At 43.2% G+C, this 20,816-nt stretch overlaps 2 protein-coding genes across 3 annotated transcripts in view; one reads left to right on the top strand and one right to left on the bottom strand.

Annotated features, from left to right (window-relative positions):
• LOC119656317 overlaps positions 1-20,816 on the top strand; it is a 193,939-nt gene that overhangs the window by 37,101 nt on the left and 136,022 nt on the right. The gene's annotated exons all lie outside the window — the stretch shown is intronic.
• On the bottom strand, positions 3,177-4,616 carry LOC119654152. The gene has a single exon (XM_038059315.1). It carries the CDS (start codon positions 4,614-4,616, stop codon positions 3,177-3,179), a length of 1,440 nt encoding a protein of 479 aa, XP_037915243.1.

Genomic DNA, 20,816 nt, shown 5'->3' on the forward strand with positions numbered 1-20,816 from the left:
ATCTGTGGCCAAGGTGATGGTTTCATCGATCTCCATGTCTGATAGATTGCGGTCAGTTGCGAGTTTTTTCAAGTTCAGCCTTGGTGCAAGGTCTGACTTGAATTTGTCCCAGTCAGTGTGGGCGAAGGACCTTACGGTGGTCATCACTCGCTTTCGCAGTTGGGAGGACGAGGACAGTTTAAGTTGCACTGCGAAATGGTCAGACATGCCTGGTAGAGTAGTGCACGATACCACTTGAAAGTTCAGGGAAGTTTCCTCCGAAAGGAGGAAGTAGTCAATGGTTGATTGACTACTGGGTCTTGTTGGAGAATCTGGCAAGACCAAATCGACATAGGCTGGCGAGTAAGGGTCTTGGATCCATTTAAGCAGGGTTTCCCCATTTTTATTGATTGCCGTATCGCCCCAGGAGGTGTGCCTAGAGTTGAAGTCGCCACCGAAAATGAGGTACTTGTATTTTAACTGGAGATTGGCCAAGATCTTAAGATCTTGTCCCAGTTGCTCATTTCGAGAGTTGCATTTGATGTAGATGGAAACTACCAAAATCCGTCTACCATCAGTGGTTTTTACTATTGCCGCCGTGGCATTATTCGGTAAATCCGGCTTTTTTCGTCCGCTACCAAAGGGTCCTTAACGCTTCCCAGTAAACTCCAGTAAACCGTATTCTGAAAGAGGGTATACGATAAGTCGGTGAATCATGCAATTATAAGCAGCCATTTTTTGGGAAAATGTGTGATGTGAAGTTATCGGTATCGTTCTCTGCTGCTGTTGCTGTAGGCTTACGGTATATCTCGAACTTAAGCTTTCCGTTAGAGTTGATGTTCGAGAAACGCTTCAAAAACAATGTTCGAAAAATGCGTTCTTTGAAAATACTGGGACCGGACTTCTTTCGAGATTCAACCAAATTCACGGTTGGGTGAGAACGAGTTGATATCAAAACAAAACACAAAAATTAGTGTTAATTGATTAATTTTATTGCTCGCACAAAGCAGGATGAGAAAAAGAAACGAAAAAACGAAACGAGAACGTGAAAACAGTAAAAAAGCGAATTGCGCGTGAAAGATGATAATAAACGTCAAGCGGAGATCTTGATAGAGAACCGCTGTAAATTTACACACACAGTCAGCGCTAACGCAGAGATAAGATGAGATGAGAAGCGGGAGATTTGAACATTCTCCCCACCTTCTCCACCCGTTGGAGAAGTTTAACTTGATAAGACCTGAGGCTGAGAATCTCCCTCGGTGGTTGAGACTGGCAATAGTACCAATTTTGAAATTGGTCGCGTATATGTGGAGGTTGCAGTTTTGAGGGTTACCACTCGAGTGAGACCATCTTTGCCGGGATGCGTTTGAATAACTCTGGCGAGCGGCCACTTTGATGAAGGAAACCGTTCATCAGAGATGAGAACCAATGATCCTTCTTTGATGCCATGGTGAGATGTTTTCCATTTAGAAATGAACTGATGTGACTGCAGATATTCCGCTGACCAGCGTTCCCAGAAATATTGCAAACGTTCCTGGATCCGTTGGAAAAGAGAGAGTCTTGAAGTAGGTACATCGGTGAGTGAAGGCTCAGGAATGGTGTCGAGGGGAGCACCTCTAATGAAGTGTCCAGGCGTGAGGGCAGAGAGATCATCTGGGTCCTCAGTGAGAGCACTCAGCGGTCGTGAGTTGAGAACGACTTCAACTTGTGCGAGGAACGTCGAGAAGTCTTCGTAGGTGAGAAGCGTGTCGGCGATCGTTCGTTGCAGATGGTATTTTACGGATTTTACCGCTGCTTTCCACTTTCCACCCATATGTGGTGCTCAAGGTGAATTGAATTTCCACTGGGTCCCGTCATTTGCAAGAATTTGGCGCAAATGCTGCGATTTTTGTACACTGCTATTGAGAAGTTGCTGAAGAGTGACATCAGCACCCTTGAAATTAGTACCGCAATCACTAGTGAGTGATTTGCAAATCCCACGGCGGCTAGTGAAGCGGCGAAATGCCTTGAGGAATCCTTCGGTGCTGTAATCCGTGACAGCCTCGAGGTGGACAGCAGATGTTGAGAGACATATGAAGACGACGATCCAGGCCTTGTAGGTTCGAGTTCCGCGTCCTTGATAATATTTGAGAGACACTGGTCCCGCGTAATCAACTCCTGTATGCTCGAACACCAATGAGGGCTGTACTCGTTTCGCAGGAAGTTGGCCCATTAACTGCTGAGCACGTATTCCTCGTATACGTGTGCAGGTGACGCATTTTTGAATGAATGATTTTATCGGAGCTCTGCCTCCGATGATCCAGCAGTATCTACGAATGTAGTTCAGAGTGAGCTGTGTTCCTCCATGTAGAGTGCGAGAATGAGCATTGACGATGATGAGATGTGACAGTACGCAGTCTTTCGGAACTATAGGCGGATGTTTTCTATCTTCGTCAAGCTGAGAGTTCTGAAGTCGACCACCGACTCGTAAGAGTCCAGTTTGGTCAATGCGAGCTGTCAGACGTGATAGTGCATGAGACTTGGGAAGAGGCTTGCCTTAGAAAAGGATACGAATTTCTGATGCGAAGTATCCTTCTTGTGTAATACGAATCCAGTGGGTGAGAGCCGCTTGCAAATCCGCTGGAGTGAGAGCCGAGATGCTGAGTTTGGAATCTGGTGTCCGTTTGAAGACTGCTACTGCACGTAGTAAAGTAGCAGTGACTCTGACAAGTTTTGTGAGAGTGCTGCATCGAGTCAAGAGATGATCCAAAGGCAAGGATGGAGTTGATGAGACAACATGTACTGCAGACGATCGCATTTCCATGTCTTCATGAGAGACATCAAGTGGTAAGAATGAAGGCCACTGGTGAGAAGGTTTGGTTAGCCAATCTGGACCTGACCACCATAGAGAGTGCTTCATGAGTTGCGAGGGGTTTAAACCCGGTGATGCGCAATCAGCTGGATTTTGCTTGGTGGAGATTTCATGAATGTCACATACTCGATTCTTCCTTCCTACGAGTGGGATCACTGTTAATCCATGCGAGGGTGACCGATGAATCTGTCCACAAGGTAACTGGCACGTTAATCAAGTTGAGAGCCTTTTGGGTGCATGAGATGAGTTTCGCGAGGAGTAATGCGGCAGATAATTCTAATCGTGGAATTGTGAGACGTTTGAGAGGGGCAACTCGAGTTTTTGCACAAACAAGAGTTACTTTTGGTTACTGATTTGGATGAGAAACTCTGATGTAAACTGCTGCAGCCATTGCAGTTTGTGATGCGTCTGAAAATCCGTGTATCTCGACATGTGAGAGGTCAGATGTGAGATTTAGCCAGCGTGGAATTTTGAGGTTTGCGAGATCAACCAATTCTCTCCTGAACGTCTTCCAACGATGAGTTATCTGAGGAGTTAGTGGGTCACCCCATCCAATCTTTTCTAGCCATAAGTCCTGCATTAGAATTTTGGCTCGAACAATGACTGGTGAGATTAATCCAAGAGGATCAAACAACTGTGCTGTTTCTGACAATATGATGCGTTTTGTGATGGCCGAAGTTTGGGTCGTATGGCCTGTAAAAGTCAAAATGTCCAGAGAACATTTCCAGGACATTCCGAGAATTTTACACGTAGACTCATCGAACTGGTGAGATGTATTGCTGCTGAGACTTGATGAGTTGACTTTACAGAACGATGGATGGTTGCTTTTCCATTTCGCTACTGGAAAACACCCGGTGAGACAGAGCGCTTCAACCTGGGACGCGATTTCGTTGAGACGTGAGAGAGTATCAGCACCTCCAGTGATGTCGTCGATGTAGCTACCCTTTTCAAAAGGTTCGATTGCTAACGGGAACTTGTGGCCCTCGTCGCTGAGAAGTTGTTTAAGAACGCGACATGCTAAGTATGGTGCTGGCTTTGTACCATAAGTAACGGTTGTAAGATCGTACATTGCAGGCTCGCTGGTGCTTGATTGATCATCCGTCCAAAATATTCTCTGGAACTTCCAGTCATCGGGATGAACATCAATTTGACAGAACATTTTGGTAATGTCCGTCGTAAAGATGAATTTGTCCTGCCTTACATACAGCAGTACATCGAAAATGTCTGCCTGAAGTTTCGGACCGGTATGCAACGTATCGTTGAGTGAAATTCCTGTGCTTGATTTACAGGACCCGTTGAATACGACCCTCAGCTTCGTGGTGAGACTATCTTCACGCATTACACCGCGGTGAGGAAGGTAAAAGCTCTCAGTAGGTGATGACTTATCTTCTGAGACTTTTTTCATGTGACCCAGCGATTCGTACTCTTTTAGAAAATCTGAGTACAACTTAAAAAACTCAGGCTGGTGAGAAATGCGTTTGATGAGCCTATTGAGCGATTTTTCTGCGATATGCTTCGTTTGTCCGAGTTGTGGAGCATTCGATTTGAAGGGTAGGCGCACCACATACCGACCTGTACTGTCGCGAGTATGTGTGCTCTGGAAATGTGCTTCACATTCTGCTTCTTCGACGCTGAGCGAATCCTCCCGATGAGACGAGACATCCTGAATTTCCCAGAATTTGGAGATGTTGTCATGTAGCTGCTCATTTGAGATTGTGAAACCCGTATGGGAAGGTGCACTGGATGATGAGCCACCGACTGGACCAAGAATTGTCCATCCAAACATGGTGTTAAAAGCCGTAGGCTCATTTGATGAACTGGATTTAACTCCAGATCTTAAGATTTTGCCGTAGGAGTCTGCACCGATGATAATATCAATCTTGCCAGGTGAGAGGAAATCAGGGTCAGCTAGTTCCAGATTATGAAGATGAGCCCAACTCTTTGCGAATATTTCGACTGACGGCAATTTGACGGTGAGATTCGGGAGAATGTGTGCGTTGAACTCTGGCTGTTGAGTTGAGAATCTTGAGAACAATGTAATGTTGTGGCAGCTCCTTCTGTTTCTCCAGATGAGACACTGCCTACTCCAACAATTGGAATGTAGACATTCGAGACAGAGAGGTTGAGAGTGCGAAAAAGTTCCTGAGAGATGAGGGTGATCTCCGATCTTGGATCGATGAAAAATCTTACTGCGTGAGAATTCCGTGACGATGTTAAGATGAGAGCTTGAGCAGTTGGACGAGATATGATTTCCGATTTCAGGTTTTGATGAAACTTTCGCACTGAGTTGAATGATGCTGAGATGGGAGATGATGACGCTAAATCCTGGAGATATGAGCTGTCAGTTTGAACTGACTGATGAGAACTACACCAAGGTTAATCTTGTGTTGCCTTTTCCTGGCTGCTGGACGTTGTTGGATTAGCTAAGCCGGGTTGAGTGTTCTGATGAGACGGCTTTCTGAAGAAGCGGGAGTGGTGCAGCATTGAATGATGTGGCGCGCTACAAATCTTACAGCGCCTTGTACTGCGGCAATCTTCCACTTGATGCATACCCAGACAGTTAATACCAGATGAGTAACGGCGAGAGGGGTTTCCTCATCGCTACTCCCGAAGTAGTTTTGTAGAATCTGTTCCGAAATGTAAAATAGTTTTCGTTCATGCAGAGCCTGGCAAGGTTAGCATAGATACGAACTTTTCTTCTCCATTCCGGGCCAGATCCAAACTGGTTCAGCCATCTCTCGAGTTCGAAAATTGACTCTTTCACTGGTGTGTTGGGAAACAATGCCATTACATCGAACGACACCATCACCTCATCATCACCCATCCTCTCAATGCGTTGCAGCTTCTCTATTAATTCATGGGAGTTAGCAACTGAGTACTTACTATTTGTCGTCCCAAGGTTCTGGCACTCATTATTCAACCACTTGGCTATGTTGTACGTCGGTGAGTTCGAGTCCGCAATGATTTCCCGCATCTCTTCTCCTTCCTTGTGGATCTTCGGTTGACATCTGATTCTTGGAAGCGCAGGATTAGGCATTCGGAGTCGCCCAATATTCGGGAATACCACACTAGCTTCCTTCAACGCTCGATCGACCCTTTTGATGGATTCGGGCAGTGGGTTGTTCCTCAGTTCGAAGAAGTTTCCACTCTCCAATTTTCGAAAAACAGCCTGGTCATACTTAGTTTTTTCCATGACGACGACGTTGTTCCCCTTGTCCGCCTTAGGTAGGAGTCCCAAATTTTGAAGGTCCTTTTATTTATATTGATAGAATTTCCACTGGAAAAATCCAGTCAAAATAGCAGCAAAAAAATATTAGTTGCAGGCTACACATATCCCACAATGTCCTAAAAAATCCACTTGTAACTCTCCCAGTACGAACATACTTGACCTAGTAATAATGTCGGCAGACTGCAAGTCGCCAGCTCCTAAAATGCTCTTCTATATATACACTTAGCTCCCGCTTGAAACATGTCACCATGCACTTTTCTCGCATCATATTTATTTCATTTTCCTTTTTCCTTCATTTTCCCCATACTCCATTGGTAAGATGCATTCTCTCCACCTTGAAGAAAAAACAAGACTCACCCGTTTCTGGGTTGGCATTCATGGGGTGTTGCTAAGCGCGAACATCTCCATGAAATGCAAAGTTTCTGCTTTAAATTGATATATTTGTTGTTGCCCGTAGTTGACAGTAATGTTTATGCACTGTTCATACTGTTGTCATCTGGTGTGAAAAACATTTCTGGTGTTTTTTCGGTTATATATATATGCGTCATAGACTACTTCCTAGTTTGGCCTTTTTATATTGTTTGCCATGATGCTCTGTCATTTTTCGAAACTTAAGCAATTGGCCGACCATTGCAGCGACAAAATAAAATGATTGTTGCCTTGAAGATTTCGATTGGAATGTGCATCTTGTCTCGCTTACATTTCTTGAATTGTTCGTTGTTGCTTATGACCTTTCGACGTGACGATTTTATGCAAACGTGATATAGTACATGAACCCGAGGATGGAAAAATATTTAATTATGAGGAAGCAGTTTGCTGTTCAGAGTGAATAAATAAATATGCATATTTGACTTGGAAGAAAACCCCTATTTGAAACTACTGGTAAACAACAATAGTACCCAAACGTCATGAAGATTTCGACTCGTATATGATGACATTTTCATTATGAAACTGGTTGGGATAATTCGTGATTATATCTATTCATCATCACCGGCGCAATAACCAGTATTCGGTCTTTAGTAAGGAACTTCAGACACCTCGGTTTTCCACCGAGGTCTACCAATTCGATATTCCTAAAAGCTGTCTGGCGTCCTCAGCTATGCCATCGCTCCACCTCAAGCAGGATCTGCCTCGTCTTCTGTTTCTACCATAGATATTGGCCTAATAGACTTCCCGGACTGGATAATCCGAGATCTCGTGCCGCGCTAGCAAGATAGCGGAGAATATCTTATTTCAGGTGGTTTCATACCAAATGTCGGATTTTAAAAGGTTAACAAAAATTTGGTTATTTTCAGTCGAAATGTGTTTATTCCTCGGAATGTTCACCGTTGACATCTACGGTTCGTTTCAAACGTATTGGTAAATCAAAAATTTCTGTTTGAAAAAAAGACCTGGTATTTTCTGCTTCAAAAATTTTTCAAAGGGCAATTCAAAATCATCTGAAGGGCAGCAGGGCGAGGTACTCCCTTGACTATTTCCAAACCAGAACCCAACGACTGGAGGAACTGTGGTAGGCCTTCCAAGAACCACATGGAGCAGAACAAAATTTTGCGGGTAGGCGGCACGATACAGCGAAGTGCTCCAGGTTTCGACACAAAGCATCCCATACTACTACTCCAAGGGCATATGGCTAATCTGGTCATAAAACATTATCACCATCTGATGCTGCATGGTGCCATCTAGCACCCTCGATGATTCGCACAAAGTACTAGGTCACTGACAAGCTCACGGCCGTGAAATAATTTGGGAGAAAATGTATCCACTGTTTCAAAATGAACGCCAACACCCTCAACTGATATTAACTCAGAAGATGTTAAATCTACAAATGACAAAACCGGAGGCCTCGTAAAAGAAGCTGCAACAGAAAATCAACCTGTGAATGAACTGAGTGAAAATCCAAGCACTGAAAACCGTTGGAAGTCCATCTTTAACATTAGCGATGAAGTATTTGCTAAACGTGATCCTGCTTTGCGGGGAGTACCGCCCGGTTTTGGATTTTATATGACTGTTGGTAAACCACCGTATAATCCCAGTGAGAACTCAAAGGGAAACCACATTGCTGGTAGCACTTTAGCTTCGTCTACAAAGGACTCAGTAGAAAGCCCTATTGGAAAACTGAATGGAAGCAGAGCTGTCACCGAAAATCTCCAAAATCTGAATCCAGCCAGGATAGATCTCAGTGAAAGCCAAATTTCTAGAGATACTGTAACACCCTCAACTGATATTAACTTAGAAGAAGGTACTGGAAGTCCTCTTAAGGAGGTAGGAATAGACAATTTACCTATGAGTCAAGATGTCGATGAACCGAGTGGAAGTCCAAGTACTGAAAACACTTTGTCACCTTTTTTAAAGGTTAACTCAGATGAAATATTTGCCAAACGTGATCCTGCATTGCGGAGAGTACCTCCTGGTTTTGGATTTTATATGACTGTTGGCAAACCACCGTATGTTCCTGTTGAAAACCGCGTCTCTGGAAGCTCTTCTGCTTCATCTACGAGTGACTCAGTAGAATCGGTGAATGAAGTGTCTAAGGGCCCCAGTGAAAAAATAAAGGAAAATGGAGCAGTCACAGAAAATGTCCCACCTCTGACTCAAAGCACACTAGATTTTAGTGAAAGCCAACCTTTCAGAGATATTGCAACACCCTCATCTGATATTAACTCCAAGCATGAAGTATCTTCGAATGACGATACTGGAAGGCCCCCCAAGGAAAACGGAATAGAAAATCTACCTGTGAGCGAGGCCACCAATGAGCTAAGTGGAAGTCGAAGCACTGAAAAAACTTTTTCCCCCTTCTCTCAGCTAGAATTAGAAGAGATATATGCCAAACGCGATCCTGCTTTACGAGGAATACCACCCGGTTTTGCATTTTATCTAACTGTTGGTAAACCACCTTACATTCCTCCTAACAAAAATGGGCAAAGTGAAAGTCAATCTCTACTGAAATCCGTATCGTCCTCCACTAGTTCTAGCTCAGAATATGTCGAATCTGTCAACAACGAAATCTCTCCACAAAATGCTGAAACAGAGAAGCAGGATAATTCACCGGGGGGAAATCTTAGTGAAAAATTGAAGGAACACTAGAGAGAAAGTGTGCAGGCAGAAGCTGGTTTACAAGATATCCTGCGTCCGGTTAGTGATGTAGATATTTCAACGTCTTCTCCTGTGGATCTCATTGCGTCATGCAATGCTGAAGCTGGCACAAAAGAAGTGCAATCTGTAGCTAATTCCAATAAAGATCTCCAGAGAAAACGAGATTCTCAAAAGATATTCTCATTTTATTTTAAACTTGGAAAATATGAGGACAGTCGTAATTCACCGGAAGAAAATCTTAGTGGCAAACTAAAGGGAGACCAGAGAAAAAGCGTGCAGGCAGAAGCTGGTTTACAAGATATCCTACGTCCGGTTTACGTTAATAAATGACAATCGCACCAATTTTGTAGGAGCTGATAAACTATTGCACGAGACTGCAAAGAAAATGATCAAGAAGACCATCACCATCAACTAGAAGTTCATTCTCCCGGGAATTCGTCAATTTGGAGAAATCTGGGAGGCAGCAGTGGAAAGCATGAAGCGGCACTTGATCAAGACTTTCGGCTCATACTTATCAAATGTTGAAGACATGTTCGCGCTATTGGCTCAAATCGAAACCTGCATGAATTCGAGACCTTTAACATCGTTGGGTACTGAACAAGTGGTTCCCGAAATATCGGTGTTTGCAAGGCCAATAAATAACACTAGCGAATAGAAAAAGCAAGTTTTTATTATTTCAATTAATCTTAGCAGTACATCCCTGATGCAATGGCCTAACAAGGGTTCTGACAGTAAAAACAATGGACAATACCATCAAGCGGCCAATCACAAAAATCCGTCCGTTAGCAGGTAATGAGGACTATGGAGTCGAGCAACTATCAGGATACGTTGCCACCAACCCGAATACACATGAACGGAAGCAAAAGACCAGGCCTTCGAAGCGAACATCTAAAATGTTTGTACTAGCGACAACCTTGTGAGTTACCTCTGTCCTGGACGAAACCGTCGGTCAAATTTTTGATTTTTTCGATTCTTAATGCTTGGGGTGCTACGCTCCAAACTAGGGATCCATGGACTAAAAAACGAGGGAGTAAGTTGCTCCTCATTTAGTCCGGTCCATCATCAAGTGGATGGGGACTTAGAATCCCGCAGATCCTAAACAACAACCTAGCTTTAGTCTAGCTTAGACTACAACGACTGGCGTTTTAAGTCCAATATAACTCGTAACCTTGTCGTGTTTTTGCGATGGTAAAAGGAAGCGTCTTTCCACCTGTTGGCACTTTCGGTCACGCTGCTCCCTGGGCAGAGGTGAGGCAGCGTCTGATGAGTTGCCTCTGTCCTGGACGAAACCGTCGGTCAAATTTTTGATTTTTTCGAACCTTCTGTACTTTTCTGGCTTGTTTGACGGGTTCAAGGGGCAACTACACCCTTAAACATTCTGAACCAGGTATATATGTTGAACATCTGGGACAAATGCGGCTGATTAGGGGACCATGTCAATTGAACGGTAATATCTGAAAAGAAGAGATTATCGTTGACATGTTTATCACTCAACAAATATATACCAACATCCGGCATCAGGAGACCGACCTTCGAACGGATGTGGTGACTATCTCCGGGCATCACTTGAGATGACAAACCACCATGGGCTGTTGATTAGGTTTTCTGTTAAGGGTGCAAAGTCTGAACGAGTTAACCCCTTTACAAAAGCGTCTTCATTATGATTGTTTAGCCATATTTCGTCAGAGTTTTTGAGCATCTTTATGCGGATTCCAGCCTCCAGCACTTGGTTAAGGAGTGTTCTGTTGGTACTACTCTGCTTTACCACATTCGAGTTTCACCAGCTTCGTTCAGATTAGTTCTGATCATAAAAATGAAAAAAAAAAAAAACAATATGGCTTGTGGTTTCAGCCAGGGCAGAGGCAACTCATCAGACGCTGCTTCACCTCTGCCCTGGGAGCAGCGTGACCGAAGTGGTTACAAGTTGGCATTTGCTCCCTTATATTGATTCAAAAACACGACATGTGTATGAATTATTGGGTTGGGGGAAAAGTAATGTCGTATTTGTGATCGAATTTTAACGCTTTATTTAACATACTTAGAATTATCCGATTTAAGTCAAATATACGCCGTTTTGTTCGCAAACTTGTTGCCATTTAGAAGGCGTTTTTCATAGACCGGAAGAGATGGTAATCACTTGGTGCCAGGTCCGGACTATACGGTGGGTGCGATAGGACATCCCATCCGAGCTTCCGTAGCTTCTGGCGGGTCATCAAAGATGTGTGAGACCGAGCGTTGTCCTGGTGGAACAGAACACCATTCCTATTGACCAATCCTGGCCGCTTCTGGTCAATCGCCTGCTGAAACGGTTGAGGTGCTCACAGTAGAGGACCGAATTGAGGGTCTGGCCATAGTTGAGTAGCTCATAGTGGATGACTCCCTTCCAATCCCACCAAACACACAGCAAAACCTTCCTGGCCGTTAATCTGGGCTTGGCGATAGTTTGGGCCGGCTCGCCGCGCTTTCGCTTGAGATTTTCGTACGTGATCCACTTTTCATCACCAGTCACCATCCGCTTCAAAAAATGGGTCGAATCCGTTCCCTTTTCAGCAGTGCATCGCAGGCGTTGATTCGGTTCAAGAGATTTTTTTCCGTCAACTCGCGTGGCACCCAAACATCCAGTTTTTTTTGGAATCCAATCTTCTGCAAATGGTTCCAAACGATTTTATGGTCCTTACCCAGTTCCTGGCCAATCGAGCGAATGCTCACATACCGGTCTACTTGGATGATTTCGACGATTTCGACGCGGCTCAACAACACCATGCCATCTGTATCTCCGAAAGCTGGCAAGACAATGCTATATTAAACTCTTTTATTCGAACTTTTGAACTGGATCCTTTGCCACTTTTGCGACATAAGGCCTAAGGTTGTTATTGGTCTATTCAGTTGAACTACTTCATTTACGAGGTGAAGCTGGGACATTTTTAGCCCTTTCCTGACTGGTTCTTTCAATTATCTCACAATGCAAAATATACCATCTGGTATTGCTAAGCACAAATCATTCTTCTTTGGGTGGAGATGGATATCCTTTTGGACTCTCTGCGTTGGTGTTTCTCCCAGAGCCACCCATAATTTGCTTTGTTCACATCAGTGCGGGTAAGATGTTAACAGGTAATTCGAAAGAGTCTTTCATTCTTTTCGTCGTTGAACTAAGAAATAGTTGGGCAATGTACTTGATTGCACCTCTTTTTTTCGGGAAATTCACCAACTGTTCGTTGACCGTCTTCTTGGTTTAAGACGATCGCCGTCGAAATTTGAAATTTCCTAGTCCGCTCCCTCCCTAATCCAGCATAATCCAACTGAAGAAACCTTCAATGTCCATGAATGTGTTCAACGCATCTTCCTTTGGGTATATTGCCTTCTAAATTTTAGCCATCACTTCCCGGAGTCCTTTTTTCATGGATGTAATACATTTGCCTACCTAAATCTCCTTGGTCTACCAGCTTTTTCAATCCTTTTAAAACGGAAGTTAGAGTGTCATCTGGGCTCCGAGATTTATATTTATCTATGTATTTGCTGCATAAGATTGTCGGTTCCAAGCTGTAATTAAGGGTGCTTCCTAGGACATGCATTTAAAGTAGGTGGTATGCGTTTTCTGTGAAGTTTCCGTTCAGTAAACAATTGCCCAGCTTCTGGTTATATTTTCTGTTTGAACGAGTTAACCTCTTTACAAAAGGGTCTCCATGATGATCGATACGCCAACCTCATATTTATTTAGAGCCTTTTGAGCTTCTGTATGTCAATTCCAAATGGCGAAGCCGATCACGACGAGCCGACCCCGCTTGTGAACGGGACAAAGGCTGAAGAAAAAGAAGAAGAAGTTAAGGAGTGTCCTGGTTGCACTGCTATGCTTTGCGACATCCGAGTTTCACCCTTTTTTCCGTACTGAGCGGGCAGCTTTCTTCGAAACCTACTCTGATAATAGTTGTGACGATCCAAAAAAATAAAAAAAAAACATGTTCAGGGTGGATTTGCTGTGACTCGGGTACTCAGTACTATTTTTTACGCCGTCCATTTTGTCCTTCGTTGATTCTGAAATGAACCGGCTATGCTTACCATGCCATTTTCCGATAACAGACGTTATGTCAGGGATACCACTATGATGACGATGACTTCTCGCCTGGCCGCATTGGAGAAATTTGGGTTATTATTAAACTTAAGGATTTGCGGAACCTTCTTATGGATAATTTGACCATTGTGGTTTCATTATTACATAGATCTGTAATCTGGATAGCTTGAAACGATCCAGGAATAGGGTCTAGTACTTTTCTTGGTATACAACAGGTTCACATGTTGAAAGTTTAAACCTATAGTTTCCCCAACAACACTCTTGAATCTCCCAGCTGACTCGTGTACTGCGTGGAATACTTCCTTTCGAAAAGTGGCTGGAATATATGGTCTAGGTCCCTTTTCAAAGTTCTCGCAGAGTATTTCGGAGGTTGAGCCGAAAAGAAGAAACTCCCGAAATTTGCATTTGGGCACTGTATCATTCGGCGATTGCCGAAAAATTGACTGTGGGAGATTTTGACCTCTGAAATGCGTGACAAAGTGTCTGCAACTACGAGGTTTACCATCGAGAACGCCCCTTTTTTATTCTTCAATTAAAACGCAATGTTTAGATATTTTTCATTACTATTTTTTATTTTGAAGAGAGTTTAATGCCATTAATTGTGACTTTCGAGCAAACAATCGGCCCTATTTCGCTAATTGAATGTTCAATGTTACCGCGAAGCTCATGAGGTGTAGCTGGTTTGTTGGAATAGACCATGGATTTAACAAATCCCCAAAGAAATCTGGCGGTGTTAAATCCGGCGAACCAGCCAATTGTCGGGGCCGATTTTTGAGGTAATCCTATTGTCGAACTTGCACTTCAGTAATGTGTTTGTTTCGCCAGCTGTGTGGCGCCGTCTTGTTGAAACCACATGTGGCGCAAGTTCATTCCAACGATTTTTTCGAAGAAAAAGTCAGTCACATGGAAAGGACTTATTCTTATCCTCGGAAAGGCTGGCTGAAACAGCTGCGATATTTTCTTCGGATCGCTCCTTTCGCATTATGTTTGGTTGCTTTACATCCAGAAAAGTAAATTTAGACTCAAACTTTTCTACCATACGAACAATGGTCTGCTTATATGGACGATTTGGCAACCGTAAATTCCGCGTAATTTTCGTAAATAATTCGTAGCCGACTCATTATTTTTATAATAAATTTTGATAATTTAGAGACGTTCTTGTGGTGTGTACTTCGACATCATTATATAGCAGACCTTGACTGTCAAAACGCGCTTTGACACTTGAGGAAAGTTCAGGTGCCGAAGTTGCCGAGGGGACGCTTTTTCGGATTTTTGCTGTCCGTGAACACTGTGAATGGACTGGTTTCTAGGGAATATCGGAAGCATTTGATTACCATGTACGCGTCTAATAGCTGACGATCGTAGGTGCTGTAGTTCTATTGAATTGTATTCAATTTCTTGGAAAAGCTCAATGGCTGCTAAATTCGGTTCACCTTTTGGTGAAGACCAGCACCTACTGCGATGTCTGAGACTTGGACGAATATGGCTAGGGGTGCACCTGGTTTAGGACATAGTAAAAGTGTAGCGTCCGTCAGCTGTCATTTGGATAGCTCAAATGCCTGGATGGCCTCTGTAGACAACGCAATCACGGGCGAGTCTTGGGTCCAGACAAGTAGACGTTGAGAATCGCTTGATGTTGTGCGGCATTGGGCAAGAAACGATTATAGAAGTTTATCATTCCAAAAATTTTCACAGATCCTTGACAGTTTTAGGTTGTGGCAAGTCTGTGATGGTTTGACCCTTGTCTGGGTCCGGGTGGATTCCCTCAGGGGAAATTGTGTGGCCTAAAAATTTCATCTGCTATTGAAGGAATTTGCATTTTTCAACGTTAACGGCCTCAAGGAAAAGTTAAAAAGTGCATTCGGCATTTTCCAAATGCTCAGACTCAGAGGAAGAGGCGACCAAAACATCATCCAAGTGTACGAAACAAAAGTTATGGTTTCGCAGGACAGAGAGGTTACGGGGTCTATAAAAGACCGGTTCTGCAGATGCACGAGCAATCCATAGGGCTCGGTAATTTGGCCCGTGGCCTTTCGTGACACTTAACTGACCATAGAGCACGTGGGGGGGGGGGGGGGTGGTAACGTTAATAATCGTCGAGGTAAACAGTGTCCCTCACTGTTGGATCTACCTAAATCATTAAAGTTTGAAATTTATGGAAGTTTACAGATTACAGATTCAATGATCAAGTACAGTCTTGTAGGTTACCTCTGAGAACTAGGAAGTTCCTTTCAATCGGTGAAACCCGCAATTTGCCATAAGCAAAGCACAGAATCTCCAAAATAAACTACGCCCGCTTGAAGGTTAATAGACAATATTTTTCCATGTTTGTACGGCGTCATGTAGAATAAAGTCACTTCACATTTGTTTCAAATGGGCATTGCGACCTCAAACAATTGCTGGCGTTGAACCTCAACAAACTTATGTCTGTTTCCACTACTATGAAAATTGTAGGAACATCACGTTGTATTTTACAACTCTATTGTCTGCAAGTAGCCCTGACGACATCATTGTGGTTCATTTGATTCGAAAAAATATTCTGGAAAACATTCATAGTCATTGGAGTGTGTACAAGCAGTTCATTGGCTGCTCCATAAAGCCCCTCTGGCTAACGACGCGAGGTTAATGATATCTGAATTTATTTTTTAAATCGATTTTTTTACTAAAATTCAACCAATACAAGAAATGCTTGGAATGTTGCCGGAATTTCGGTATTCAGTTGGTTTATTCAGAACAGAAGTAGAAATGGGGGATATGGGGAAGATATGGCTCATTGACAAAGGAAATTTTTCATTCAGTTTGTAATTACGTTTCTTTCCACAATCAAAAATCGGTCGTTGGCTCCTTTCCGTCGTAGCTGTGTGTCGATGTTCGTAGTTGCTCTACATGGGCGCTACGCAGTTTTCAGAAAATTTTTGCGCGATAATTTTGTATAAGCAAAAATATCAAAGCACACGCCATGCCCCACGCCATTTTAAATACTGAGACTGGGGGCTTTTAATATTGTAATCAATTTGTAGATTATGAGAAAGTATTTCATGGGGTTGGCAAAAAAGAACGAAAAGAGGAACTGGGGCAGTCAATGGTCATCTACTCGGAGGGAACAAAGTGCAGTGGTTTCTAGCTCGTTTGATTGTTATTGGATTTTCTGAATTTACTCGGAGTCACTATGTCGCTCGTCGATTCGATTTAAATTGCAGTACTATCAAAATTACGTCAATATACAAGGTGCGGCAGCATAACTTCCTTTTTTTCAAAACTCAATAAAAACTATTGTATGTATCAGAAAATATTTATTTATTTTTTATAATGTAGGTACATGTCTAAAGTTTTTATTTACATTGTTTTGAAGATCAAATCTTTTAGGTGATGTCCCCCATTCTCCATACATTGTGTAAACCGATTTCTGACGTTTGTCATGACTCTTCTTCGTGGATGTTGGTCTTCAAATCTTGTAGGGTTCTTGGACGGTTCACATAAACACGGGATTTCAAAAAACCCCATAGAAAAAAATCACAAGGGGACTGATCGGGAGAGCGTGCCGGCCATTCCAAATCGCCTCTAATTGAGATAAGGCGCTCTGGAAAGTGTTCCCTCAAAACGAGACCACTAGCGCTCCGCTATGACATCAACTAACTGAGTGGCGCGCATTTTAAAAAAGGAAGTTATGCTACCGCACCCTGTACAACAGAGACGGACAATTTCAACGCAATTTTGTATTAAAAGTTGTTAACCGATAAATTTAAACAATTTATGATGAATGGTTTTATTGTGTTGAAACGGTAGACAGGCGTTTCGGCTCATTTTGTTTGTTTTTTTTTGTCTCATTATCAGCCAGCCCCACTTGCCAACAAATTATTTCCCATTCAGATTACAAAGGTAGAACAAAGCAATTAACAGGGAAATTATTGGACGGCATTTTAAAATTCATTGATTAATTATAATCTAACTTTTATCTGCTGCCTGATTAATTTCCCTCATCCATTTATTATAAATATAGGATATTGCGTAAATGTTTATAGAATGAACTTTAATCAAACAATAATGGATTTCCGCTCAGCAATTATTGATTTATATATCAAAGCTAATCGCAATGTTTAATTTTTCCCAATTAAATTTATATACTGAAGGCAGTAGCACTAGATGAAATTAATGAGAATTTTTATAAAAATTGTTGATTGCAACAAATATTTTTAGACCTGATTTTAGACTAAAATAGATTTATCGAAGGCTATATTTGGTGACATTGTGAGTCAGATTGGCATGCAATCTATATTGTTGACATTTTCATTCAGTTTCAACACAACAAATCAAATATGGACAGCCTTTGTTAAAGTTCAAGAGAGATGAGATGAGATAATGATGGGGTGAATGTTAAGAGTCACATTTTCTTTATATGAAGGGGGAGGGGGGATGGTTTTTGGTATTGTTTCTATTGCTTGACATCTCACATTGAGTTTAATTTTGAGGTTAAAATATCCATGCAATAGTGTATAAGAGACAGTATTCACGAATCGCTTTCGAGTCCTTGTTGTGCTTAACGCAGTTACTCTCGCAGGCTTATGGCCCCAATTTTGACTCTCCTCTACCTAAAATATGGATTCCTTTTTAAGGTTTTGTGTAAACACAAAACCTTATTAAAATCGGTTTACTGTCTGTCTGTCTTTTTTTTTTCGGCGTTGGAAGGTTCAAAACCTACTGCTGGCTCCTGCCACACAGTTATGTGAGACTTCTACTTACTAAAACCACCTCCTTCTCATTCCACTCTCCCCACGGAACTCCTATCAAGTATTGCGTCGCGGGGCTGGATCAGCTTTTAACTGCTCATTATGGTTCTCTTCCTTCCTTGTTTTCGTCGTAGTTCTTCCTGCCTAAGCTGTTGGTGAATAGCTTGCAGTTCCCTTACAACCTGGTTCCAGGCATCCGTTGACTCCAGCATAAACTCCACAATGTTTTCGGGTGTTAAACGCCTGCCTGCGACCGCTTCCATTCTTGTTCGGTGCGCGGTGATCCTGGGGCAATCAAATATGGCATGCTCCGCATTCTCAGCCACATTACCACATCCTGGGGAGCATGGTGATTCGTCGTGACCAAATCGATGTAAATAAGCACGATAACCTTCATGTCCACTTAAGAATTGTGTTAACTCGTAGCTTAATTCCCCATGGTTTCGTTCAAACCATCTCCGAATATCCGGAATGATGCGGTATGTCCAACGACCAGTTTGGGACTCGTCCCATCGCTGTTGCCACCGTGCCAGCTGCCGTCGAAATGCGCTAGACTCTCCAGTTGCATACGTTTTGTCGTAGAGTCGCCGACTTTCTTTCGCCAAGATGTCTATGGGGAGCATCCCTGCTAGTACATATGCTGCTTCTCCTGATGTTGTCCGATATGCACTGCATACCCGGAGTGCACTTAACCGATACGCCATTCCCAATTTTCGGCAGTTCACTTTGTTATCCAGAGCAGTTGCCCAAACAGGAACTGCGTAGAGTAGCACTGACTACTGACTAGCTGACTACCCTGGAGAGCAGAAGACGTCGACTTTGTCTTGGCCCACCAATGTTCGGTAGTATCCTCGAGATCGTTGTAGCGATGGAAGACGCTTTAGTTGCGGCGTACTCAATGTACCTTTTGAAGTTGAGTCTTCTGTCAATAATTACTCCCAGGTATTTGAGCGATGGTTGGGAGTAAATTGTTTTTCCGCCAACTTTGATTTTCACAGTTGTGTTCTTTCTTCTCTTGCTAATGAGAACTACTTCTGTTTTATGCTCGGCAAGTGAAAGGGCAGAATTTCTCAACCAGGAATTGATCTCCCATATCGCTTCATTTGCATAGATCTCGATCTCGTCTTGGTGCTTTGCAACCACCGTTATTCCGATATCATCGGCGAAGCCAATAGTTGTCACGTTGTCCGGTGGGCGTAGCGTCAACACTCCATCGTACATAACTAACCACAGCAAGGGACCCAGGACAGAACCCTGTGGCACTCCGCAAGTTGTCGGGAATATTTTTAGCCCATCGTCCGAGTCGCAGTAAAGTCTTCTCTCAAGGAGAAACTCGACCACAATGCGTACAATGTACTTCGGGGCTTGTATCTTGTCGAGTGCCTCGATGATTTTTTTCCATTTTGCACTATTGAACGCATTTTTTACGTCGAGGGTTATTACTGCACAGCATTTTCCTTCTTCTATTGCAGCCTGAGCCAAGCCAGTCAGCATGCTGATTGCGTCGACAGTTGATTTTGCCTTACGAAATCCGAATTGCTTGTCGGAAAGGCCTCCTCCCTTTTCCGCACCAGCGAGCGGTCTGTTATATATTACTCGTTCAAATAGTTTGTCAATGGTATTGACCAGACATATCGGCCTATATGAGGAGGGGTCACCCAATGGTTTACCTGCCTTCGGAATGAGTATTAGCTTTTGTACCTTCCATTGCTCGGGGAATTCTCCTTCCATAAGGCATGCCGTGAAAACTTGGACAAACATACCTGGTGCTGTCCTGGCGGCTACTTTCATCCGGTCCTGGAGTCTTTTTCTCAATCAATCTTTTTGCTGTGTCTAGAACCTCCTCATTTACCGAACTTGTACCATTCAGATCCACTAGGAATAGAGTGTTCACTATATTCTGCAACAACTCTGGGCAAGTAATCGGTGGGGAGCGCTCGCCTTTTAGTGATGACATCACCGGCCTATATGCGCCACCCCATGGGTCAGAATCAGCTTCAGTACACATCCGCTTGAAATGTTCGGATTTGCTCTTTGCGATAGTTACTTGCAATTTTTTCCTCGCATTTTTATATTGCACGTGTAGCTCCTCGAACTCAGGTCGGTTTCTTCTGCGCTGGGAGCGTCTCCTAGCTTTGAGGCACTTTTTCCGGCATTCCTCAATTTCGGAATTCTACCAAAAATTAGGATTTCGTCTTCGGAAAGTGCTACGTCGAGGCATAGCGGCATCGCATGCCCGCTGCAATTTTTCCATGACCTGTGAAACTTTGTTTTGTGCGCTTCCCGATAGCAATGTATCTTCCAGAAGTACCTCCTTGAACATTTCTGCGTCGAAGTTTCTTAGTTACCCAGCTCATCGTTATTCGTTTTAATGGCTTCATATTATTCCTTTGCGAGGTTTGAAAGATGATAGCCTGATGATCGCCGTGTGTGTACTCCTCGTTGACACGCCACTCCAAGGCTCTGATTAGAGTATCACTGACGAAGGTGAGGTCGACCACCGTCTGTCTGTCTGTCCGTCGCACGCATTTTTCTCGGAGACGGTTATAGCGATTGACACCAAATTTGGTAGAATTTGCGAACGCTCACGCATACAGTGAATTACATCCCTTTACGTCGAATTTAAGGGGGATCCCCATACATGCAAAAGGGGGGTGTCAAATTTTTTTTCATCAGATATAGTCATGTGGGGTATCAAATTAAAGGTCTCGATTAGTACTTTTCAAAGCCGATCTTAGTTTTGACATTCGTTGGAAGGTTGGGGAATGCGGGGGGTTGAAAGCGATCACTTCTTTAAGGGGGCCATTCTCAGAAACTACCAAACCGAAAAATCTGAAAAAAATCAGGAGGCTGCCACTATATGGTGCC

This window comes from Hermetia illucens, chromosome 4, assembly GCF_905115235.1.
Source record: "Hermetia illucens chromosome 4, iHerIll2.2.curated.20191125, whole genome shotgun sequence".
Taxonomy (NCBI): domain Eukaryota; kingdom Metazoa; phylum Arthropoda; class Insecta; order Diptera; family Stratiomyidae; genus Hermetia; species Hermetia illucens.

Excerpts from the sequence above, each read along its gene's own strand:
- LOC119654152 (XM_038059315.1), bottom strand. The coding sequence starts at position 4,616 with ATGTTTGGATGGACAATTCTTGGTCCAGTCGGTGGCTCATCATCCAGT.